The 27503-nt window shown below is 40.8% G+C and overlaps 1 protein-coding gene across 1 annotated transcript in view; it reads right to left on the bottom strand.

The window, feature by feature from the left end:
* EGFL6 (EGF like domain multiple 6) overlaps positions 1–27503 on the bottom strand; it is a 198187-nt gene that overhangs the window by 165037 nt on the left and 5647 nt on the right. Inside the window, exons 2-4 of the mRNA XM_058441829.1 lie at positions 13116–13228; positions 7484–7576; positions 2333–2452 (exon numbers count right to left, since the gene is read on the bottom strand). Coding sequence (XP_058297812.1) covers positions 2333–2452; positions 7484–7576; positions 13116–13228 — 326 coding nt within the window. The remainder of the gene's footprint in view (positions 1–2332; positions 2453–7483; positions 7577–13115; positions 13229–27503) is intronic.

The raw sequence follows: 27503 nt of genomic DNA, 5'->3' as shown, positions 1-27503 counted from the left end.
TTTAAAGTAAATGAGACAATTTACTTGGCTTTTTTGTCACTTGTTGCTAAATATAGCTTATCTCACATAAACGTATTTCCATAGCAGCAGTCCAGTATGTGTGGATTGGAAATGCAGGGGGGCTAAGAAACTCATGTGGTTTCAGCCCAATGTCCACAACAGAGGGGCATGGTGAATATACTCCCTCCCTCCATCCCCCTCCAGAACATGCCAATCACCCAGCTGGACAAAAGGGACCCAAGGGGCCAGGTGGAATCCAATCAGCATCCAGGAAAGGGTTCTAGGGCTGTGTGGACACTTCAAGCTATAAACAGGGAAGCACAGGTAACCCCTAGATATACAGAAAGAGACCCAGTGTATTGTAGCAAACACCTACCTATGATTATATTACGCCTTTATTCTTTCATCTTTTCTCTTTAGTTGTCTTCTTTTAAAATTAATCTTCAAAATTAACCTAATTCTATCTTTCCATTTAAGGAAAGATATCTTTTTTGGCACTGACTGGGTTTTCAGGGAATGTTTCAGAAACATCCATTAGCATACATCTTTTTTGAAATTTTAAGTGATTACTATAAAAGCCTGGATAGTGGTTCCCTTTAGGGAGGGGTGGGAGGAGGAGGTTCTGGCAGAGTTCTATTTGGTGGTGATTACAAGGGTGCTTGCCTTATAAGAATTCATTAAACTATGCATTTGTTTCCTGTGAGTTTCTGTTTAATTTACAATAATAAGGATTTTTTTAAAAGGTCCTTCCAATGCCCATTTTCAAATGCTTGCTTGCTAGCAGAAGATCTAAGTGACTGGTGGTGTTGGGACACTTTGCCAAGGAGGAGCCCGTGCACTAGGCAAGATTTTAAAATCTTGGGAAAACCCAGGATGGGCTGGGGAGTCCGTGCAACTCCGCAACCACAGGAAGCTGGCTGAAAGCACAGGCTCTGGGTTTGTTGGGGGCTGCAGGGCAGAGGAAAGAAAGAAGGAAAGAGAAAAGGGGAGAAGGGAAGGCAGGCAGGGAGGGTGGGTTTCCCTTTCAGCTGGAACATAAAACCTGAAAAGCCTTCCCTCTCAATAAATGAATGGGTATAGACTCTCACTCTCCCACAGGACATGGGTTTTTCTTTATCACAGAAGGGCTTTTCTTTCAAGGAATGTGAGTAAGTCGGAATGTATTTCCAACAAGTATCACTAATCTTTGGGAGTGGGGCAAGGGGCGTGAGAAAGTTAGCTGGTGGGAAGAATTGATGTTCCGAGAAGGAATTTAAATGTATCACCTCCCTAAAACAATCTGCTTATTTTGTTCAATGTGCTTATTTTCATGAGGAAACTCAACAGGGCTCTGCATATGTATAGATGCAGATATAGATATATAATTTATTTTTCTCCTAGTTTGCCTTTTTATTTATAAAGTAAGCATCCAGAATAGGCAAATCCCTAGAGAAGGAAGGCAGATTTGTAGTTGCCAGGGGCAGGGGAGTGGGGAGTGACTGGGTCTGGTTTCCTTTTGGAGTGATGAAGATCTTCTGGAACTCGATAGGGGTGATGGTTGTACAACATTGTGAATGTACTAAAAGCCACTGAATTGTTCACTTGAAATTTAAAATAATGTGAATTTCACGTTATTTCACCGCTTTTTTTTTTTTTTTTTTTTTTTTTGCTGAGATTGCAGGTGCACAGCTAATTTTTGTATTTTGTTTTTAGTAGAGACGGGGTTTCGTCATGTTGGCCAGGCTGGTCTTGAACTCCTGACCTCAGGTGATCTACCCACCTCAGCATCCCAAAGTGCTGGAATTACAGGTGTGAGCCACCGTGCCCAGTCAGCACTTACTTTTTAAAAAAAATTATGGAAGCTGGGTATGGTGGCTCACGCCTGTAATTCCAGGACTTTGAGAGGCCGAAGTGGGTGGATCACCTGAGGTCAAGAGTTTGAGACCAGCCTGACCAACATGAAGAAACCCCATCTCTACTAAAAATACAAAAAATAGCCAGGCGTGGTGGCATGTGCCTGTAGTCCCAGCTAGTCGGGAGGCTGAGGCAGGAGAATCGCTTGAACTCAGGAGGCAGAAGTTGCAGTGAGCCGAGATCACACCACTGCACTCCAGCCTGGATGGCAGAGCGAGACTCTGTCTTGATAAAAAAAAAAAAAAAGAAGAAGAAAGAAAGAAAGAAGGAAAGAAAGGAAAGAAAAGAAAGAAAGAAACAAGTGCCACAAAACATTTTAGCTGGGGGCAATATTAGAGGTTTTTTAAAAAATCACTGAAGTCAGCTTTTCCCCAAGCATCAAATGGCAAAAGCCAAGCCTTAAACATTGACTGAGATCAGCCTGGCAGTTGAAACTTACTCACACACGTGGCATCTGGCATGAGCATGTGGCCACTGAGGCAAAAGCACTTGTAGCTTCCGTGTGTATTCACACATCTGTGTTGGCACGGCCGGGGTTTCATTCCACACTCATTCACATCTGCAGGGACATTTAGAAAACAGGGAAAGGTGAACTGAATCAGGAAACTTCCAGATGGGGAATATTAGACCCCAGTCTTGGAAAGGACAACTGGGTTAGCTTCCCTGAACACCACCACTTACCCACCTTCTCTCTACCATCAAATTCTATTTTAAAGGGTTGGCGACAATGTGTAGCAAATGGAATAATTATACACCACTGGAAGGAATGTAAATTGGTACAACACTTTGTAAAACTGCTTGGCAGAATCTACTAGAGCTATATTTAGACATACTCATGACCTGGAAATTCCAGTCCTGGGAATATACCCAACAGAAATGTAGATTTTTGCCCACCAAAAAAACCCCTACATACTAAAATGATCATAATAGCATGATACTAGATAGCCCCAAACTAGAAGTAATCCAAACACCTCCCAACAGAAGAATAGATAAATGACTTGTATAATCACACAATGGAATACTATACAGCAATGAAACTGAACAAATGACAACTACAGGCAATAATGGATGAATCTCACAAACGTGATATTGAGTGGAAGCTGGGTATAAACGTGTACATACTGTATGAGTCCATTTATATACAGTTAAAAAAATAAGCACAGCTAATCTGTGATATAAGAGATCAAGATATGGTTCTCTCACTGGCAGTGGAAGTGACTGGAAGGTGTGTGAGGGAGTCTTCTGAAGGGCCAAGTTTCTGGCTCTCGATCTAGATACTGGTGACACGGGCATTTAGAAAAATTCATTGAGCCATATATTTTTTATATATGCACAATTCTATGTGTATACTACTGGAACGAAAATTTAGAAATAGATAATTTATATATTTCTGCCTTTCATGCTATCCCACTGACATAGGCTGACAGCACAGCCTACTGTCAATTATTATTATTTCAGGTGGCCCCTGCACTGGCCAAATTGCCTTGGCTCACATTCCTCTAGAGGGAGCCCTGTCAGACAGCTCTTAGCGGTGAAGTTGGAGGACAATATTTAATCTTAAGATGTTCATAGGATGACATTTGGGCTGGATGATTAAAAATATATATATATGAATTATATATATGTGAATTATATATATGAATTATATATATGTGAATTATATATATATGAATTATATATATGTGAATTATATATATATGTGAATTATATATATGTGAATTATATATATGAAATATATATATGACATTCACAGGATGTTAAGTGATAAAAGAAGGTTACAAAACTCTGTGTACAGATCATTCCAAAATTTGTTTAAAAAATACATAGGAAAAGAAAAGCCTAGGAGGGTATGCTCTAAATGGACTAATGGTTATCTTCAGGTGGTAAGATTGAGGGTGACTTTCTTCTCTGTGCTTTTGTGTTTTCTAAAACAACGACAACAACAACAACAACTTAAGAATAAGTAACATTTTTATTAAAATAAAAAATGACACAGAAGGAAAATAAAACTTTAAAAAGGATTATCTGTAGAGGACGTTGCCTTTGGAAATATGGTCATGTGAGGGTTTCATATCTTAACTCTACCAGGGAAGATACAGAGAGGAAAAAAACAAACAAATTCCATGGAAGGCAAAAGGTCAGCATGGTAACAGATTCTTGAAAATCAGGAGCTGCTTTCATCTCTGAAAATATCCTTATATGGGAATTTTCCAACGCCCTAGCTGGACATTTGAAACCCTCTTCTCCATTGCCTATCCCCTTTACCCTACCATCTCCCTCACAGAACCTAACCTCTTCAAATGGGGAAATTGAAAAATGCTGATTGGACATAATGGGAAACCCAGGAATATCCCATAGCTTGGCCCTAACTCTGAGGTGACTCACTCATTTCTTGGAAGAGTGGTTTGGGAAAGACATGAGTTGAGGGCTGAGGCCTGTCACCATTAATGAATGTACGTGGACTTTGATCAGGCTGCCACAGGGCAGGGAGGCTGTGGGAAGAAGACAGACTTCCTCAAAACTTGAGCCAACTGGACCACTCCCTCAACGTTAATATTTTGCTGGGACTTTAAAACTAGTATGAAAAATATTGTCTCTATTCCAAATCTCTTGAGACAGTATCTTGGTTCAGAATCCAAAACATATGGAAAACCAAGTTTTCTGCTATAAAACCTCTGGTGAAGGGTATAGCTGAATTATTACTTATGAAAGCATGATTCTTTTTTTTTTTTTTGAGATGGAGTCTCACTCTGTTGCCCAGGCTGCAGTGCAGTGGCGTGATCTCAGCTCACTGCAACCTCCACCTCCCGGGTTCAAGTGATTCTCCTGCCTCAGCCTCCCAAGTAGCTAGGATTACAGGCATTCACCACCACGCCCGGCTAATTTTTGTATTTTTAGTAGAGATGGGGTTTTGCCATGTTGGCCAGGCTGGTCTCAAACTCCTGACCTCAGGTGATCCACCCACCTCAGCCTCCCTAAGTGCTGGGATTACAGGTGTGAGCCATTGTGCCCACCCTGAATGCACGATTCTTGAAGCACCTCTCTCAAGCAATTGCATGTAATTCTAAGAAGCATCTTCAGGGCTCTGGCCTCTATGCTGGTGGTAGGACACAGAGAGCCAGATTGCCCTCCTAGACTGTAGGGCTGGCAGCTCAAAGAGCGGCTATTTCAGTTTATGGGGCTAACCTCTGGGTTTGGCAGCAAGGGCTGGGAGTGGTGGAGTGGTAGAGTGGAGTGGGTGTCCAGTCTTCTCTGAAACTCCATTCTCCAAGGGCAGCTGAATTTGATTTACTGCTCTTTGTTCAACTTCATTGTAGGACTGGGGACCCTTTCTGAATTATTGAAGATTTCTTCATGCCAAGGTTTCTTAACTTCTGTTGACACAAAACATTATTCGTTGTGGTGGCTGTTCCGTGCATTGCAGGATGTTTAGCAGCATCCCTGGGCTCCATTCACCAGATGCCAGGAGTACCTCTCACATCCAGTTATGACAACCAAAATTGTCCCCAGTCATTGTCAAGTATCCCGTGGATGACAAAATCACCCAAGTTGAAATCTGCTGATCTATAGCAAAGGCCATATCCCTTGCTCCAATGAGGCACTTTTATTCACCACGTTTAGAGCAGGGTTTTTCAGCCGTGGCACTACTAACATTTGGGTCTGATCATTCTTTGTTGCGGGTACTGCTATCCTGTGCATTGTGTAAAGTGCTTAGCAGCATCCCTGATCTCTACCCATTAGACACCAGTAGCACCCCCTCCAAATGTCTTCAGACACTGCCAGATGTTGCCTGGGATAAGGCTCCCAGATTTGGCAAATAAAAATACAAGATTCCAGCTGGGTGTGGTGGTGTGTGCCTGTAGTCAGGAGTCTGAGGCGAGAGGATTGCTTTGAGGCCAGGAGATCATGGATGCAGTCTAGTCACTGCACTCCAGCCTAGGCAACATAATGAGACCCCCATCTCTAAACAAAACAGTAAAGGATTCTCAGATAAATTTGAATGTCAGATAAATGACTAATACTTTTAAAGTATACACACATCTCATATACTATTTTGAGAGCTTGTTTGGAGGTTCTAGCAGGGGAGCACAGCTAATATACCCTTGACTGAAGGTAAGTCCTCCTCTATCGGGGATGGTCGTCCTCTCCGCCCGAGCACGCAGCTTCAGGAGGGGCACACATGGAGCAGTGAGGGAGGAAGGGGACATCTGCCCAGCCAGCCAGATCAGCCAAATCAACCCAGGTGAGCAATGGGGTGACAGATGTCACAGCCAGATTACCCTCACATCCCCTATATACTATTTTGAACAAACATATACTATAAAGTTATTTGTTGTTTATCTGAAATTTAAATCTAACTGGGTATCTGTATTTTATCTGGCAACTCTTCCTGGGAGACAAAATTATCCAGGTTGAGAAACACTGTTAACAGATATTATCATCTCTTTAATGTTTTCAGACAAACGATCTAGGATGAAAGTTATAAATTATCTATTACGATATATCAAGGCCAGGTGTGGTGGCTAAGCCTTTAATTCCAGCACTTTGGGAGAGCAAGGCAGGAGGATGGCTTGAGCCCAGGAGTTCAAGACCAGCCTGGGCAACGTAGCGGGACCTCGTCTATACAAAAATTGCAAAAAGTAGCCAGGCATGGTGGTGTATGCCTGTGCTCCCTGCTACTCAGAAGGCTGAGATGGGAGGATTGCTAGAGCCCAGGTGGTTGAGGTTGCAGTGAGCCATGATCACGCCACTGCACTCTACCCTGGGTGACAGAGCGAGACTCTGTCTCAAAAAAAAAAAAGTATGTGAAGTTTAATAAAAATATGCACGTCGTTCAACCCAACAATTCCACTTTTAAATATTTTTCCTACAAAAATATTCATTCAAGAAAGCAGGGCTATGCATAGAACAATGTTAGATTTAGCACCGTTTGTAATGGCAAAAAATTGGAGACAACATAAATGATAACGGTTAAATAAAGCATATTTTTGCATAAAGGATAAAAGTATTCACACTAGGGACTAGGATACAGCCTTAAAAAATGTAAAGTAGTTCTGTGTGTGCTGACATGCAAAGATGCCTATGAGAAATACTTACATTTGTACTATCACAGAAAAAGACTTCCAGGATCTAAGACAAACTTAACTGTGCTTATAGTAACAACTAGTGGTGATCACTCTCACTTTAAAGTTTATATTTTTTTGCACTGTTGGATTTTTAAAAATAAAAATATACTTATAATACATAGGTAGTTTAAAAAGCAATAAAATTATTTACTTTTTAAAAAGGCTCTTTTTTTCTGTGTTATGGAAAGGGATGAAATAAAAAAGTAAAAAATATAAAGGCCTTTAGCTTCTTAAAAAAGTTTAAAAAAAAGAAAAGAAAAAAGGCCTTTTATTGGGCATCTTGACAAAAACATCAGACTTTTTACATTTTTCAAGGAGAAGAGATTGAAAAACTTGTCCTGAAAGCACCTTCATTTGAAGATTTGACTTTAAAAAAACCCTAAGAAATCCTGCATACCATATTGTATCGCCAGCCCTGCTGCAATGATTGAATTTGAACTATGACCCCGGGCTACCTTACTGACCTTGACTGCAGGTTTTCCCGGTGTATCCTGGAAAGCATCTGCATTTGTTTGGTCCCACGCACTCACCAAACTTACATCCAGGTTCGCATGTAGCTGTGGAAGGAAAAGATGTCTTGATGATAAAAGAACAGTAGTTAGTGTAGTGAAATGCACGCAAAACTTCGCTGCGTTCTGTGTGGCAGAGAACTCCATGGGGACATACAGAGGACAATCTGCCTCCCTTTGAATCTGTTTTCACGTTTCAGACACTGGAAAGTATTTTTCTTGTGAATGAGATTACCCCACCCCCGCCCCCACCCACCACACCCCCATCCAACGCATGCAAGTTTAGTGTGACTTTGCTCGGCAATGCCACACTTCCAGTGGTATTCAGTGAAATATAAAGGCTTCCAGACCTCAGTCAGCCAGTTTTGCATACAAACACAAAAGATTTAATAAAATAAGTAAAATGTTGGAACTGGAAGAGACTCCAGAGTAACCCTGGGCAAATGCCAAGGTCATTCCCCTTCCGTCTCTTGCCTCGTTTCATCTCCTCCATATTTTCTCCGTTTCTCTTTTAAATGATCAAAATCTTTTTAATGCTGCTCATTATCAGCCAGACTGAATAACCAACAGATTGGAGGCAGGAAGATGCTACTTCTAGCCCTAAGGATGGGAGCTAAAAGCATCATGATGATGATGAGGTTGATGATGGAGGCATGAGAAAGCATGACAAAGGTAGGATTTGTTTTTCTATTTTATTCACTTCTGTATCCCAACTCCTGACACAAAGTAGACAATATTTGTTCAATGAATAAAGTGGAAGGAAAAACAACAGGGGTAAGATGTTATAGCCGATTCAGTTGGGGGCAAGAAAACAAATAGTCAAAGATGATGGACAGTTTCATTCCAGCTCACAGGGAGGTTATAAGGAGAAAAAGCAGTAGATAGGAAAAAAGGAAAATGGGAAAGCCCCAAGAATAGAAAGGGAGAGGATATAATATATGAGAGAGAAAGGAGACTTTTAGGGTATCAAGGACTCTCAGCAGTTTCTGGATACAGTAGGAGCTCAAGAAATAGCCATAATAGGAAAGAATGACTCAGCAATTGCCCAGGAATGGTGCCTACTTCTCCATCCATCAATTCCCCTGGCTCACAGTAGGTCCACCTCTAAGAAAGCCTATTCTTAAGATACCAGCATCTTTCCCTACAACCCCAGATCCTATTTTTCGTTATTATCATCATTCCTCTACCAGTTACCTGGACTCAAAAAATTCAGTTGTCTATTTTTTCTTGTCTCCAGACCACTCAGTTGCAACATCCTATCCCTGTTTCTACCACCAACTCATTCACTGAACAACTATCTATCTAGCTAATGGGAACTGAGTTGCCCACAGATACTTGGAAGATGATGCTGAATCCCTCTCTCTCCCTGCTTTCCCCACCACAGCTTGTGACCAATGCCTCACTGATGCAGGAGTCTAACAGCCTAGTTCCTTGTTTCATGGCAGGACAAACTCTGGTGCAATTAACGCCCTAGAGGTCCCTGTGGGATCAGGCTGAAGCTAGACTTCTTCTGAAACCATATCTCTGCCTAGCCCCTTCCCATGCTCCCTCACTCCCTTGCAAATTGCTCCTAAGATACCTTTCAATGGAATATTTGTACAAGAATCCCCCTTTCAGGCTCTGCTCCTAGCAAACTTGATGTCAGACACGACATTAAACTAATAGTCCAAAAGCATAGCTCTGATCATGCCACACCTTGCACAGGGGTCATAATATAATCTTTGTTCCCTCCTGAATACAGCACAGGTATCATAACCAAGTTAAAACTAGCATGATCTGGCCAGGCATGGTGGCTCCAGCCTGTAATCCCAGCACTTTGGGAGGCTGAGGAGGGTGGATCACCTGAGGTCAGGAGTTTGAGACCAGCCTGGCCAACATGGTAAAACCGCATCTCTACTAAAAATACAAAAATTAGCCAGGCGTGGTGGCAGGCACCTGTAATCCTAGCTATTTGGGAGACTGAGGCAGGAGAATCACTTGAACACAGGAGGCAGAGGTTGCAGTGAGCTGAGATTGCACTGCTGCACTCCAGCCTGGGTGACAAAGCAAGACTCTGTCAAAAAAAAAAAAAAATACAAACCTAGCCTGATCTGGCCTCCACCTTCTTTTTTGGCTTCCCCACCCCCAACAAAGGCAACACTGTGGGCAAAAGACATTGCTTGCTATTCTCTAGACCTACCCTTTACTTTCTGCCTTTTCCTACCCCCTCCCTGGGATATTCTTCCCTGGGTTTCCAGTAGTTAATATCCTCCCCATTCTTCAAGGACCACCTTGCATGGCCCCTTCTTCTAAAAGCCTTTACAGATTTCTCCAGCCACCTATGAATGCCCACTCAACTTCGAGAACTCCACAGAACTTTGGCAGGCCTCTCCTGTGCAACTGATCAGTTTTTGTCTTATTAAATAATGAGGCATATATTTGGCTACAGTGCTTGTCTTTCATCCACTACTTGTTTCCAAGTGCCTTCAGGACAGGGACTTAAAACATTCATCATTGTTTCCCCTGTAGCATTTAATATAGTGTTGTAAACATGTTAAATATTTGAATATTTTTGGATAATGAATAAAGTAATTACTGTAGAACTTTTAACGGGGGAACATTTTATGGCCCTGAACAAATCATAAGGGAAAAATGCTTCCCCAGCAAAGTTTTTCCACTTTTAGAGACAAAAGAGAGAGAATTTAATTTCCAGTGTCTACTTTATTATGGATATGTACTTGGAGTTGCAACTTTAAATTCAGATGTTAGAAAAATAAATCTTTTTTTTTATTTTTATTTTTTTTTTTAGCCCTGAAGACCTCTAGTTGTTCCCTGGAAACTGATTTCCAGTGTGGTCCAGACAGGAAAGCCCAGCATAAATGCCAAATAGAACATAGGAGAAATGGTGAATAATACCCTTGCTATAAGGTTAAAGCTTCAGTAAGATGTATTCAGTTTACAGTAACTTTGGATCTGTGACTTGAACAGCCAATTGACAGCAAGGGAAATTCAGTTTGTGTTTAAAATGGCCTGAGATTGAAGCATGCTTTAGACAAAGTAAAAGTCTTATTTAGTTCTCCCCCAAACTTCTCTATCTGAAGCTTTTCATCAGGTACTTATTCATGGACAACTCTGTATCTCATCTCAGTGAAATGGCATACATTTTAAGGTTAATGATATCGAACTGATGAGACCCTGCCTTGGGAGGAGATTTAGACAGGGTAGAGGCTGAGAGCTGGAAAGCTCCAGGATACATAGAGGCAGGGCTTCAAGAGGAGTGAAGGGCAAATAGACGGACAGAGGGGAAGGCCTGGGTAGACTGTGACCTCACAGCCTGGGGTCTGGCTCTCCTTGTTGGGGCAAGTTGATGTGTATTCTTATTATCATGCATCCCACAACTCTGGCTTAGAAATCAGAAACCCAGCAATCAGGGAATAACTACCCTGTTATTTGGTGCTTCAAGAAACATGACTTTACCATCAAGAAGGACCATGCAAATTGGATAAAACATGATACATATTTTATTTTATTTTTGCAGTAAACATTTTTTTATTTCTTGTTTTTTCTCTTTTTTTATTATTATACTTTAGGTTTTAGGGTACATGTGCACAATGTGCAGGTTTGTTACATATGATGATACATATTTTAGATCTAAAAATCATTGCAATTTAAGACCTGAACATTTGACTGGAGCAGTAGGTGTGCTGACCGTCTCTTCAGCTTGCAAAACTTGCATAGTGAGCATTTTGCTTGAACCCCCTGCACTTGCCCTTTTAACATCTTGCTTTAAATTCTTTCATGCCTGTGGTATTATACAGTCCCTGAAAGCATTGAGAATGTGATTGGCTGCGTGGGTCATGGCCAAACTGCTCCTATCCAGTTACAGAAAAGCCCTTCCTGAAAGCCAAACCTTGCCTTCATTTATTCACCAGCGACATGCTGGGTCTTACAAGTTTTATGGCAGTAGACGCCGATGTTCGTGCAACTGTAAGAGAGATTCTAAATCATGTGTTTCACGTGGTTTTTGCCCCTTTCCACCTGACTGACTTCAAATAAAAATGTGTTATGTTGTGTCTAGCAAAAGAATAAAGCCACATTTAATCCCCCCATCACCTGGTGCTTTAATGATGAGAAGTCTGTGATGAGAATTATTGGTCCTTCCTGAAGGAATGGTAATTTATGAGGTATTTTCTATGCATGCCAGGTAATGAACTCACCCTTTAATGCATACACTCCTTACCCTCAGAGGTAGGTATTGCTCTCTCCATGTTGCAGAGGAGGAAATTGAGCCTTTGCTAGCTTACCTTAGCTAGCTTGCCCAAGGTCACCCACGTCAGTCTGGTTCTCAATGCCCTTGATCATGACACTATCAATCCAATCAGGATGAGGACCCACCCTTTTAATTGACACAAGTCCCAGGAGGATATTCTAACTTCCTTTATCTAAGTGGGCAATGATGATCTTTGTTTTTGTCTAGTATTTTTATGCTCTTGTCATCTTGTCACAAGCAAACTGTGATGGCAGAAGGTTTTGCATAATATGGAACATGTGGGAACAATATCAATTTTTTCTATTGTTTCATAGATTTTGGATATTATCAAGTTCTGACCCTACTTATGGTCAATCCAGATATTTTTTAACCAGCCAGAGAGAAGGAGGTGGGGGCAGGAACAGACCAGCAAAAAGAAGGTAGCATTGTTATTCCTAAAAATAGCTAACATGTTAGTGCTTTTATGGGACCTGCAATTGTATTGTTATCCCATTTAATAGATAAATAACTTAGGATGAGGCACATGCTACCTACTGAAGGACACAGGGACAGTGAGAGTAGACTACTGCCCTGAAGGAATACACCCCTGGTGAGACAGTCAGGAGGAATGTGGATTTGGTTCTGCTACACTGCCAGTGTTGGTCGTTATGGAAAGTCATAAAAAGAAAAACAAGGCAAAAACTTTATGCTCATCTCTGCCCTCCCCAACCTCCTTGAAATGATCAGAGGCCTCTCTTGGAGTTCCTAACACATAGTCTGAGAAACAATGTCCAAGGCAAATTATGGTTCCTTGGTTTGCAATGTACAAAAAAATCAGTAAAATACTTAAAATCTTTGCATATATGCATATGTACCTTGAAAACATTTAGAAATTGGCAGTATGGATTTTAAAAATGTGAGTTACAAATCTATAAGCTAAAAGGTGTATTTATTTTGTGGCTGAAGCCTACTGGTTGGGTGATTAATAATTAAAAAGTTTATTTCATTGGAAATCACTTAAACTATAATTAGAGGAGAAATTTACTGGCCTGCTTTTGCCCATCTTAGTTCCTTTAGACTAAAAAGAAAACTGAAAACAAACAACCCAGTCATACTCACTAAGATAATCACAAAAATAATTGACAAGACAGTCTTCTAAAATAAATCATGCCAAGTATAATGGCATCAGCCACATTTTGTCTGGGAAGAGATCTCATAGGAAGCAGACCTTGGTTATTGGTAGTTATGCATGTCCTTGCCTAAGAGATCCACTGGCAATTTTGTGGCAGTTCATGGTGTGACAGATAAAAACCTAAGGGCCCTGATCCAAGTGCAGGGTCTGAGTTTTTACAAAATTACCTTCACAGACTCCCTTGCTGTTTCTTCTCCAGCCGTAGCAGCAGGCCAGTCGAGTTCCATAGTGACAGACCCCAGGCTGACGTGCCGATGCTAACAACCCGTGATGCCTTGCACTGCAGATAAAGAACTACATGTTAGTATTGAGAAAATAGAAAAGACAACAGAAACTTCCCTACTGCTAAAAGAACCAGAGATGTCAATTACCTGGTTAATTTCAACGAACCTGCAGTAAGTGCTAAATTAGATTTTGAAAACCTGAATTTTGGGGTTGCCAGCCTTCCTCAATAATTAGTTTCAACCATTTCCTTCTTCCCCACGGTTAAAAGAATTGGGTTACATAATCTATAAAACTAGGGCACACGAAGATGTCCAAAATGTATGTTTCTGAACCTTGTAGAGTGCCACTTTTCAGATCTGCTCTGTATACGCACAGCAACTATCCAGTTCTTTGTCTATTTCAGTGACTTTCTGATCCTGTGGCTTTGTCCCAGACCAGAGCTCTGCACTTTTACCCCACTGGCACCTGGGAACCATTGAATAGACTGGAATCAACATACACGATAGATGATTAAGAGCTGGAAGGGCTCGTTCAGCAAAGCCCTCTCATGTTACAGAGGAGGAAACTCCAGTCCAATGGAGTGGAGTCACATTCCCAGCAGAGCTAGGTGTTGGGAATTCTAGCCTAGAGCTTGTTCCCATTCCACATGACCTCCTGGAAACCCAATTTGCTAAACTGCTTAATTTTAGAGCAGAGATCCGCAAACATTTTCGGTAAAAAGCCAGATGGTAAGTATTTTAGGCTTTGTAGGGCCATAAGATATCTGTCCAAGTACAAAAGCAGCCATAGGCAATAGTAAACAGATGGGCATGATTGTGTTCCAATAAAACTTTATTTATGGACACTGAAATTTGAATAGCATGTAATTTTCCTGTGTCATGATATAGTATTCTCCTTTTGCTCCATCTTCTAACATTTAAAAATGTAAAAACTGTTCTTTGCTCATGGGCTGTTTATAAAGAGGGGATCACCTAGCTTTGGCCTGCAGGCTGTAGCTTGCCTGATCTAGACGCCTGAAAAAGGTGAGCCCCCTGTCCCCCACCAAGTGCCCCCAAGTAGTGCCGCCATGGATGAAGCTCACTGCATGTTTACCTCCTTACTGTCCTGGTATTGGACAGGGTTGCTACCAGACTTTGAAGGAAAATACTTGCATTGTATGTTTAGTGGAGAGCTGTGATTATTTCCTTACACATATTAAATACACTGTAAAAATGTTTCCTGGGCTCTTTAACAGACAAAGGAATGCACATTTTACCATGTGCTTTCTGCTACAGAACTGAACTTTATGCAAGTTAATAATATCTAAGTCAAGGCCGGGAAGTTAAACAACCTTGTAGATTTCCCTCATGATCTGCCTCTCCCACAAATGTGATTACTCAGGTAAGAGCTATAAAGATATGGTCTGAGACATTTCATTTACTGAGAGCACCAAATGCGAGGATGATTTTAACATTTACTTTTTCTTGAAGGGGACTTTTTTCATTTTTTAATGGAATTAATTTTAGGGATTCATAAGTCACTCAAACATTTAGAATAGGGTTTCTCAACTTCTACACAACTGATATTTTGGGCCAGATCACTGTTTGTTGTTGGGAGGTGTCCTGTGCATTGTAGGATATTTAACAATGGTCTTTATCTACAGATGCCAGTAGCACACACCCCTCTAGTTCTGACAATCAAAAATGTCTCCAGACATTGCCAAATGTCCCCTGGAAGGTAAACTTTTCTTTCATTAAGTAGTAGCACTTTAAAGCAAAACATTTATTGTGCATTTGCTATGTTCCAAGTACTGTCTCAGGCACATAGAGCACAGTGATGAAAAGGGCCTGGTCTTTGCTCTCTTAAGTTCACAGTCTATTGGAAACATATGCATTCAAGTATATGATAGCATGCTAAATATTATTAAAATGCTCTGCTAAAGAGTTTTGACTGAGAAATAATGCAGCCATCTGTCTAATCTAATTTGTATATTCCTAACAATTCTGCAAGGGATACCACAATTTTGACCCAGTCTGCGCCTAACTGTTTCCAAAGAACCTATGATAAACTCCAATATTCTGTAGCACAGTAGGGTGACTACAGTTAGCAACAATGCATTGTAAATTTCCAGGTATCTAGAAGAGAGGATGTGAAATGTTACCAACACATAGAAATGGTAAATACTCAAGGCATTTGAGTATTTGATGGATACTCCAAGTACCACAACTGGATCATGATATAGTCTATGCATGTAACACTTATATGTACCCCATAAATATGTAAAATATTTTGTATCAGTAAAAAAGAAGAAACTATGGGCAACTAACCATAAAGTATGCTGAGTAAATAAGTGCCAGTACAAATACAATGATGTCTTCATAATTTTTTTTAGTATTTTAAAAATTGAGATATAATTTACATAACGTAAAATTCACCATCTTAAAGTATATACTTCAGTGGTTTTTAGTATTTTCACTATGTTATACACTCATCACTTCTATTTCGTTCCAGAATATTTCCATCACCCCAAAAATAAAACCTATACCTATGAGCAGTTAATCTTAACTAACTCCTCCCTTCATCCCCTGGCAACCACAAATCTGCTTTTTGTCTCTGGATTTGCCTATTCTGGATATTTCATATAAATGGAATCACACAATATGTAGCCTTCTGTATCTGGCTTCTTTAACTTAGTATGTTTTCAAGTTTGATCCACGTTGTAGCTTGTAATAGTACTGTATTTCTTTTTATTGCTGAATAATATTCCATAATATGGATATACCACATTTTATTTATCCACTCATCAGTTGATGGACATTTAAGTTGTTTCCACCTTTTGGTCATCATGAATAATGTTGCTATGAACATTGGTGCACAAGTTTTTGTGTGGACATATGTTTTAATTTCTCTTGGGTGTGTACCCAGGAGTGGAATTGTTGGGTCGTATGGTGCAATGGACAGAATGTTTGTGTCCTCCAAAATTCATATATTGAAACCCTAATCCCAATGTGATGGTATTTGGTGGTGGGGTCTTTGGGCGGCAATTAGGTCATAGGGGTGGAGCCTTTATGAATGGGATTAGTGCCCTAATAAGAAAAGGCTAGAGACCTTGAGAAGTTGGCAGCCTGCAACCCAAAAGAATGCCCTCACCAGAACCTGACCATGCTGACACCCTAGTCTTGGAATTCCAGCCTTCAGAATGGTGAGAAACACATTTCTATTGTTTATAAGCCACCCAACCTATGGTAATTTGTTACAGCAGCCTGAACTGACAAAGACACATGATAGTTGTATATTTAGCTTTCTGAAGAACTGCCTGACTGTTTTCCAACATGGCTATATCATTTTACTTTCCCATCAGCAATATATGAGAGTTCCAATTTCTCCACATCCTCACCAGCACTTGTTATTGTTCATTTTTAAAAACTCTAGACATCCTAATGCTTGAGAAGTAGCATCTTGTTTTGATGTGCATTTCTCTGATGGCTAATGATATTAAGTGTCTTTCATGTGTTTATAGACCATTTATATATCTTCTTTGGATAAATGTCTATTCACGTCCTTTGCCCATTTTTTTAATTGGATTATTTGTTTTGATGTTTTTAAGATTTGAACACAAGATAGAAATTTGTTGGTAAAAACAACTATCCCCATACCTTGGTGAAAAAACCCTTCCACATAGATACACAGTAAGTCCATTTCTTAACCATACACATCTGTGACAAACCTTGACAAAGTACTACAATGTGCTTTTACCTCTTCCTTTAACAATATGAAGCTGATGCCTGGGGGAGCAGAATGGAGAGAGGAACTAACCTTGCCTGGGAAAGAGGAGGAAAATATCACAGGGTAGGTGACATTTGAGTTGGATTTCAAAAGAAAACATGATGAAAGAAAAGCTGTATAGGGGGAAATTCTGCCTTTGGAATTTTAATTTCATATTTTTATAAGAAATATGGGATTCATTTAATTAGAATTCAATCTAGCAACAAAATCTTAGAGATGATCTGTCAACTTCTTGACTGCAGGTTTGCAAGCAATATCCTCCCCAATCACAATAGGAAGGACCTTATCTATTTCCTGATGCCAAAAAAAAAATCAGTACAATCCTCAATAGGGCATTAATATGTATGGACTATAGTGCTAGGTGCTGAGGATACACTTACAATCCTGGCATAGAGGGTCCCCTACTCATGAGCTTTTAAACAAGGGGTTCAGGGTAACAGAGGCACTCAATATATTCAGTCTATTACAGAAGCTTAAATCAAAGAAACGTGATCCAGTCTAAAGGGTCCCAGATGTTCCCTTTGAAGGTGCAAACTTTAAATTAAACTTAAGACAAACAGGGTTCAACCACATAAAGTGAAAGAATATTAGAGGCAAAGGGAATAGAATGAGTGCAGAGTAAGAGGTAAAAGACACCATGCTTGTGCTTGAGGAATGAGTAGATGACCAGAGGATTAGAACAAAGGGAGGGAGGAGTCAGCTTGTGAGAGATGAGCCCCAAGAGGTGGGCAGAGGCTACATCACAGAGGGTCTTGTGAATCAAGTTAGGGCTTTGGGTTTTATATCTTAATGGCAGTAGAACAGCACTGAAGGGTTTTAAGTAGGAATGTTATTTGATAAGGTTTTTCTTTTGAAAAATAGTACCACGAAAGCAGTCTGGAAGATAACTGGAAGGAGACAGAATGGAAGAAAAGATACCAGTTGGCTCAGAAGATAGATTCTGGTTGCTTGGACTGGAGCAGAAGCAGTGGAGGTAAGGAGAAATGAATGGCATCAAAGTGGGACCGAAATATTTGGTAATGGATTAGAGTCATTCATTCATTCAACAAGTATTTATTGAGTGCCTATAATGTATCAGACACTGGGCTAGTTTCCAGAAGTTCATCAGCAACCAAAAGGGAAACAAGATTTCTGTCCTCGTGGAGCTTATATCCTAGTCGATTGGATATAGAGTGTCAGAGGGATGCACCATCGGGTAGGTGGTAGCACTGTATTTCTGGAATGAGGAATATGGGTGGAGGAACGTGTTAGGGAATAGGATAGATGATGAATTCTCTTTGGCACATGCTGATTTTGAGTACTTAGATGGACAACCTAGAAGAGGTGTTGAGTAGGAAGTTGGATATTTGGGTGAGGAGTCCAGGAAGCAGAACTATATTTGGGAATTATCTGCAGGTAGATGGTAACTGATTCTACAGAAGTGGATATAGTGTAAGAAAAGAAGGAGGCTTAGGGCACAGCCCCAAGGATGCCAGCATGTAAGAGATGGACCAAAGAGCAGAAAGGTCCAGAAAGAGGCCTAGGCAATGCTCAGAGGAACACCAGGTTAGTACATTGTTGGGAAAGCCAAATAAGGAGAGTTTTTCTAGTAAGAGAGTGGGATCAACTCTGAATGTTGAGAGGCTGCATAACATGGTGGTCAGGACTATGGTCTCCTTCCTGGGTTTGAATTCTGGCTCTACTATATATTAACTCTGACCTTCAGCAAGTTACTTTGTCTTTCTATGCCTTAGCTATCTCTTTTCTAAAACAGGGAAAACAACAATATTTACCTTAAGGGTATCTGTGATAATGAAATCATTAAATATATGTAAAGGGTTTTGAATGGTGACTAACACAGTAAATGCTCCCTAATTGATTGCTTTTATTAGTAGTAGTAGTAGGATTAATATTATCAGATGTGTTGATCTTCAGAGGAGAGCCACGTTTCCCACAGAAGGACTTGCCTTAGTATCCCTGCCACGCTCAGTCACTGGTGGGAGCAGCCTGTGGGAGTTGCAGCCTCACTTAAAAGTGGTGCTGGATTTCCAAGAGCAGAGTAGTTGGGACCCTGGGTCAATTGTGCTCCCTGCAGTTGGATGTCTGCGAGGTGCATCCTCATAGCTGTCACAGGTTCCATGTGACTTTCCTTTTTTATGTTTGTAGGAACAAATGTTCACTCTAAGGGGAGATTATCATAGAATTTCACCTTAAAGAAAGCGACCTTAGATATCATCTGGTTCCAACCTATCATTTTGTGCATGAAGAAACTAAGGCCAAGAAAAACTGAGTATTTCATTGGTATTAGAAGCCAGAGGGGAACACACTTCACCAAGCTATTCACCAACTCATTTATCCATTTGTCTACCCAAAATTTATTAAGTAACTACACACATCAGGCACTGTACTAGGCACTGAGACTACAGGAGGTATATGAGAGAAGCCCCATTATACTCCAACATATGACCCTACCAAAGGGGCAAGTTCTCAGGAGCTAGGGGGAGATATGGAAGTTAGTACATTGGGATGGGTGGGTGAGGGGTGTTCTGGAGGAAATGGGGCTCAATATGAATGGAACTTAGCCATGGAACTTAGGAGAAGTGGGAGGAAGCTGTATGGTGGGGAAGGTGTTCCAGGCAGAAAAAAATAGCCTGTGCCAAGGACAGCACCATTAAGAACATGGGGAGTTGGTGGTCTGAAAATTTGAGCGTAGATCGTGGTGTGTGTTAGGAGCAGAGGAGTGAGAAGGGCAGCAGGGGAATGGTGGGATAGAGAATGGGCAGGGAAACAGCAGGGGGCAAAAGAAAAAGGCCTGTGTCCCTCCTGCAGGCTCCAGACAGTGACAGGTAGATTTCAAGCAGTTGGAAATATCAAGAATTTTGTAATACACAAAACAGCCTCCTTAGAAGTAGGGTGAGCTCACTAAGCTCCAACAATATTTCTGAAACAGTTAGATGTGAAATCACACAAAACCAAATTGAAATTTGTTGAAATCTGATATTTTTAAAAAGCCTAATCAGAAACCAGCTGAGAGTCCTTGGTACAGGTGGTCAAACCTACTTCATATGTACCAGTCAAAGTCAATTACTTGGGATTGCAAAGAATACTGCCTGGGGTTAATTAACAGGAGAAAGTTACCAGAAGATAAAATTCATATACTGTTTGACATTACCACAACTCTCCAGAGAAATCCTCATTTTCTCAATCTTTATTGCTTTCACATGCCTGCTTTCAGGTGAAAAGGTGAAACTGAGAAATCTGAGGTGTATTAATTTCTCCCAAATCATTGTTTTTTATGTCGTATAAAGTGTTACTTATAAAACTCCCCCAAATGTTAATGACTAACACTTGGGCCATCAAAAATTTATTAACTTTGTTAATAAATTAAGATTTCTTATCCGCTGTAAGAAATTCCTTTCCCAGTCACAAAAGCATCTTAGCGTTATAGTTCTGTTGAAAGACATAGGAGATCTGCCATCAAATCTACATCACTCTCATTTGTTAAAAAATGGAAGCAATTGTTTAAGAATCAACTCGGCCGGGCGCAGTGGCTCATGCCTGTAATCCCAGCACTTTGGGAGGCCGAGGTGGGCGGATCAAGAGGTTAGGAGATCGAGACCATCCTGGCTAACATGGTGAAACCCCGTCTCTACTAAAAATACAAAAAATTAGCTGGGCGTGGTAGCAGGGCCTGTAGTCCCAGCTACTCAGGAGGCTGAGGCAGGAGAATGGCGTGAGCTCGGGAGGCACTGCTTGCAGTGAGCTGAGATTGTGCCACTGCACTCCAGCCTGGGCAACAGAGCGAGACTCCATCTCAAAAAAAAAAAAAAGAAAAGAAATAGAATATCTAATTTTGGACCGTACTAATCCCATCAACATCCTCTGCCACCTTGGAAGGTCTAGATGGACTGGCCAGCTTCTCTCTCACTCTTTCTCTGTCTCTTCCTAAACAATATTTTGCACATATGAGGCTCAGGGAACCGAGTCTTGAGACAGGGAAATGCTAATGTAGGTGAACAAGTCTCTGTGGAGTGGAAGCCCTGAGCTGTGGGAGTCTGAGCTAAATGCTGAATTGCCCAGTTTCTTTAATGCATTATACAGCTTGCTGTCTACATTGATCAAATTAATCAGAAAATTGCCGTCTCCACAGCTGAAGTTAATTTAAAAACATTCCAGGGATTGTGTAAGTAGTGTAGTATTTCTTTATAGGATTCCTTATTTTCTGCAAAAATATACTGTGCCAGAATTCTTAGTATGTTTGTTTATGGTCAGATTCCAGAAAACTTCATGATATTCTCCAAGGCAAATTGAGAAATTAAACTTCTTTTGTCGATGTTTAAATACATTTAAATATTGCCATACAAATGAAATAAAAGATTTTCTAAATAGGGATAACAAGGTACCGCCATGAAGATTTTTGTTGGCAGTGGTTTTGATTTTTGTTTTGTTTTTATCATAGCTCCCAGTATGGCACGTTCATTGTACCTAGCCAGTTAAAATTAAGTCTGGGTTCCCATCTACCATCAGGAAACAGAGTACAAGTCCAGCGGGCCCAGGGATACCCCAAGACATCTCACTTTCCCAGATATGTAGGGGCTTATGCGCCCAGAAAAAAACTTGCCTGGGTTATAAAGCTCTCCTATACTAGTGTGTGTTGATGTGTCTTCACATTTCTAATGCCATGACTGGTAGGGATAGTAGTAAACTTCAGGCAAAAGTTGGAACTTTCCATTGCTTCCTCTATTTCCCTCGTTTATCTTCCAAACTCAGGAGTTACATGGAGATTGGGGATGGGGAGTGTCTTGGTTTTGGCTACCCCAGAAGCAGACCATGAGACAGGAATTTGCATGGAAGTAGTTTACTTAGGAGGTGAAGGGAACGTTGATAAAGGAGTGGGGAAGTGAGACTAAGAAGGGAAGGCAGTCAATAAAGCAAGTGTTATCAAGACAGCTACATTTATTCTCCATCTCATTTATTCATTCATAGTAAGCATGGGGGAGAATGATATAAGATGGAAGATGGAGTTAGAGAAGTAGTCAAAGTCTAGATCAAGCAGAGCCATTTATGTCATTGTAAGTAGAATGAATTTTATTCTTAATCTGGTGGAAAGTCACTGAAAAGTTTTAAGAAGAGGGCTGACATGGTCTAATTTAAATGTTAAGAGGAACACTTTGGAGCATGGACTAGAGGGAGGAAAAGAAAAAGTAAAAGGAAGCTATTGTGGTGGTTCAGGTGAGAGATAATGGTGGTGTAGCTGGATGATGGTAGGCAGGGGCAGAGAGTGGGGATAGGAGATGGACTTGAGACATGGTTTGCAACAGGACTTAGTAGCAGATGTAATACAAGTGGGGAGGAAGAGCCCAACCTGTCAGCAATGACACCCCAGTTTTTGGCTTGAGCCAGTTTGGATGCTGTTTGTTCTGGGGTGGGGAGAAAGGGTGAAGTGGAGGGAAGCAAGTTCTGAATGATGATCAAGAGTTCAGTTTTGGATGTCTTAGGCTCAGTGAGACATCTCAATGAATAGGTCAAGAATGCAGCAGAAAGAGGCTGAGGCTTGAGATTCACATTTTGAAGACATGAATATATGTATAGATGGCATTGAAAGTGCTAGGACTGGGAAGATAACCTGGAGAGTGTAAATAAGAAAGAAAATAGGGTCAGAGATTAATCTCTGTGGAAATACAGCACTTTAAATCCTGTTGAAGAAGGGAAGAGTAACCAGTGTGGGCGAAGGCAAACCAGAATGTGTTGTATGCTGTGACGGTTTTAAAATATGTCCATAAATGATCTGATGCTCATCCTTTCAAAAGGTGAAGTTTAATTCCCCTCCTTTTATGTGGGGTGGTACTTAGTGACTGACATCTAACAAATAATACTGTGGGAGTGATGGGGGTAACTTCTGAAATTAGGACACAGAAGGCATTGTAGCTTCCTCCTTGTTCTCTCTCTTGGATTAGTCACTATGGGGGAAGTCAGCTAACAGTTGTGAGAACGTTCAAGCAGCCCTGTGGAGAGGTCCACATAGAGAGAAGCTGAGGCCTCCTGCCAACAGCCATGTGCGTACGCCATCTTGGAAGCAGATCCTTCAGCCAGAGTCAAGATGTCAGATGACTATAGCATTGATCAACAACTTGATTGCAACCTTGTGAAAAACTCCAAGCCCAAGCAGTATGGCGAGTCCTCAAAGAACTAAAAACGGAACTATTTGACCCAGCAATCCCATTTCTGGGTATATATCCAAAGGAATATAAATCATTGTACCATAAAGACACATGCACACAATGTTCATTGCAGCACTATTCACAAAAGCAAAGACACGGAATCAACCTAAATGCCCATCAGCGATAGACTGGACAGAGATACTATGGTACATATACACCATAGAATACTATGCAGCCATAAAAAATGATGAGTTCATGTCCTTTGCAAGAACATGGGTGGAGCTGGAGGCCATTATCCTTAGCAAACTAATGCAGGAACAGAAAACCAAATACCACATGTTCTCACTTATAAGTGGGAGCTAAATAATGAGAACCAATGGGCACAAAGAGGGGAACAACAGACACCAGGGCCTATTTGAGAGTGGAGGGTAGCAGGAGGGAGAGGATCAGAAAAAATACCTATTGGATACTAGGGTTGGTACCTGGGTCACAGAATAATCTGTAAAACAGCCCCCCATAACATGAATTTATCTATATAACAAACTTACACAGGTACCCCGAACCTAAAATAAGAATTAAAAGACTCCAAGCCCTTTTGCTATGAATCTAAAACTGCTCTAAAAAATGTCTAAAAAAAAACCCCAAGCCCCATCTAGCTAAGCTGCTCCTGAATTCCTGATTCATAGAAAATGTGTGAAATAATAAATGTTGCTTTAAGCCACTAAATTTTTATTTATTTATTTTTATTAAAGTTTTAGGGTACGTGTGCACAACGTGCAGGTTACATATGTATACAAATGCCATGTTGGTGTGCTGCACCCATTAACTCGTCATTTACATTAGGTATATCTCCTAATGCTATCCCTCCCCGCTGCCCCCATTTCACAACAGGCCCTGGTGTGTGATGTTCCCCTTCCTGTGTCCAAGTGTTCTCATTGTTCAATTCCCACCTATGAGAACATGCAGTGTTTGGTTTTTTGTCCTTGCAATAGTTTGCTGAGAATGATGGTTTCCAGCTTCATCCATGCCCCTACAAAGGACATGAACTCATCCTTTTTTATGGCTGCATAGTATTCCATGGTGTATATGTGCCACATTTTCTTAATCAAGTCTATCATTGTTGGACATTTGGGTTGGTTCCAAGTCTTTGCTATTGTGAATAGTGCCACAATAAACATACATGTGCATCTGTCTTTACAGCAGCATGCTTTATAATCCTTTGGGTATATACCCAGTAATGGGATGGCTGGGTCAAATGGTATTTCTAGTTCTAGATCCCTGAGGAATCGCCACACCGACTTCCACAATGGTTGAACTAGTTTACAGTCCCACCAACAGTGTAAAAGTGTTCCTAGTTTTCCACATCCTCTCCAGCACCTGTTGTTTCCTGACTTTTTAATGATGGCCATTCTAACCAGTGTGAGATGGTATCTCATTGTAAGCCACTAAATTTTGAAGTATTCTGTTGCATAGCAATAGATAACTAATAAATGTGGTATCCAGAAACCAAGCAAAGAGTATACTGAAGAGCAAGGTGATGATCTTTGTTGATGTTTGTTGCTTTGGTATTTTGAGTTTTAATTTTGCACTTACATTCATTAAATCTGAGATATCAGAGATTATAAGCATACTATTATTATATACATTAGAAAAGAAAAATGCTGCCAATTAAACTATAGCTCATTACCTTAATAATTCTGTGCAATTGTGTCATAATTCTGTGCATGAATTAGTCACGATCGTGTTAACTTTAAAGAACACAGAGCCTGCAATGGCCTGTTTGCTCGCTATTGCTCTCAGAACCAAGTCCAAACTCCTTGGCTCAGTGTACTGGGCTCCTCACAGCCTGGTTCCAGCCTGCCTTCTTTGCCTCTTGGCAGCCACCGGGCTTATGACCTAAGTCCACTATGACCTGGCCAGTCCACTTTCTGTATCTTGGGCTGATGCTCTCCTTATGCATTCTTTTTGCAGGTGTGTATCTATCCATCCATTCTTTCATTCTTATGTAATACCTACTAGGAATTAAGCATTGGAATGTTTGCTTTCTATGCCCATTTTATATCAGGTGGGCTCACATTTGCTCCATAAGAACAGTATAAGTGTCATCCCCTGTATTCAGTTTTCCCTGATTCTCCCATGTGGACTCAGTTTCTCTCTTATCTGTATTCTGTGGAATGTTTTATATGTTTATACATCTGCATATAGACATATATTCATTCTTTGAAATGCTATACTGTGTGTGTATATATATATACATACTTATTATTTATATATAAATAACATTATTTGCCTCTCCATCCCCCTTCCTTGGTCATTTATTAATTTACCTAACTTTTAATTCAGCACCTACTATGTGCCAGGCACTGGGCTAGAACCTGGACTTACATCCTTCCTCCCTGGCTTCCCTGGCCAAAAAGGAAAGACAGACATTTTGATGGCCCTATGAAGTTGTCTAGTGAGGGAGGCAGTAGATATGAATCTCTGGCATTCAGAAGAATGTTTGGGCACATCAACTGTTCAGTTAATGTTGCATTAAACTGAATTAACACTTTTTATAATTTTTTTTCATAAACAAGACCTTCACGTTGAAAACAGGTCAGTTATTAAAACTTACCCACTAGGACCAAGATGGTTAACTGATGAAACTAGAAGTACTACTGATCTCTCTGGGGAAAATATTTCATGAAAAGTGACTTAATCCTTGGGAAACACCATGGCTTTTAAATCTGTCACTTGTTCAATGTGAGATTCTGGGCAAATCATTTAACAATCTATTCTTTTGAAATTCAGTTTACTCATCTATATAATTGGAGATGTGATCTGTAATTTACACATGGTCAACATTGTCAGTGGGACCTCAATCTCTGTTCTCCCCTTCCTTCTTAGTAATAAGACCCCTATTACATAGCTACTCAGAATATAGGCTACATTTCCCAGCCTTCACTTCAATAATATGTGGCCATGGAACTAAGTTCTGGCCAATGGGATGTAAACAGAAGTGCCATGTGCAACACTTCCAAGATGTGGCTGTGAAGGCAGGATGATGTTCTTCATTTATTTCCTCTTATTGGCTGGTGATATAGATGGGATATTTATCTCTCAAATCTCATGTTTAAATGTAATCCCCAAAGTTGGAGGTGGGGCCCAGCAGGAGGTGACTGGATCGTGAGGGTGGATTTCTCATGAATGGTTTAGCACCATCCCCTTGGTGTTGTCCTCATGGTAGTGAGTGTGTTCTCATGAGATCTGGTTGTTTAAAAGTGTATGAGTGTGTGGCACCTTCCTCCGCCCTTGCTCCTGCTTTTGCCATGTGAGACACCTGCTCCCCCTTCACCTTCTGCCATGATTGGAAGCTTCCTGAGGCCTCATCAGAGGCAGAAGACACTATGCTTCCTGTAAAGCCTGCAGAACAGTGAGCCAATTAAACCTCTTTTCTTTATAAATTACCCAGTCTCAGGTATTTCTTTATAGCAATGAAAGAACGGCCCAACACGGCTGGAATTTTGACAGGTTTGCTGAAGCTCAAGAAGCCATCTTAGGCCACAAGGGGAGGACCTTCTGATGGACCCATAAAATGGCAGCATCTGGGTCCCTGACTCCATGGAAAGCCAGCCACATCAGCCCAACTACCCACACCTTTGTGAAAGAGAAACACATGTCTATCTTGCTTAAGCCAAGGTTGAGTTTTCTATCACTTGCAGCTAATTCTGAAGGATCAAAAAGCAATGTTGCCATGCTAGCTAGCTGCTATATGCCCATTATCCATATTCTGACATTTCCTGCTTAAAACCCCCAATGTCAAATAGCTTGTGAGGCCAGTTTTCAGTGTGCATTAAACTGAAAATAAAGATCAGGTGGACTTTTGTTCTTTGATCTTACGCGGTTTCTATCTTTTCTGAACGTACCTTATGTATTAGTTTGCTGGGGCTGCCATAACAAAGTACCACAGACTGGGTGGCTTAAACAACACACATTTATTCTCTCACGGTTCTGGAGGCTGGAAGACCAAGATCAAGGTGTTGGTAGGGTTGGTTTCCTCTGAAGCCTCTCTCCTTAGCTTGTAGATGGCTGTCTTCTTTTTGTGTCCATACATGGTCTTTCCTCTGTGTGTGTCTATGTCCTAATCTCCTCTTTTTGGCTTGTTTTTTGAGTTAGAATGGCATGATCTCAGCTCACCGCAACTTACGCCTCCTGGGTTCAAGTGATTCTCCTGCCTCAACCTCCCGAGTAGCTGGGATTATAGGAATGCACCACCATGCCTGGCTAATTTTGTATTTTTAGTAGAAACAGTTTCTCCATGTTGGTCAGGCTGGTCTCAAGCTCCCAACCTCAGGTGATCTGCCTGCCTTGGTCTCCCAAAGTGCTGGGATTACAGGCATGAGCCACCATGCCTGGCCTGTTTTTTTTTTTTTTTTTTTTTTTTTT

Source organism: Hylobates moloch, unplaced genomic scaffold, assembly GCF_009828535.3.
Source record: "Hylobates moloch isolate HMO894 unplaced genomic scaffold, HMol_V3 SCAFFOLD_7, whole genome shotgun sequence".
NCBI lineage: Eukaryota > Metazoa > Chordata > Mammalia > Primates > Hylobatidae > Hylobates > Hylobates moloch.
Note: the sequence above shows the minus strand (reverse complement) of the source record. Positions and strands in the feature narration are given on the sequence as shown.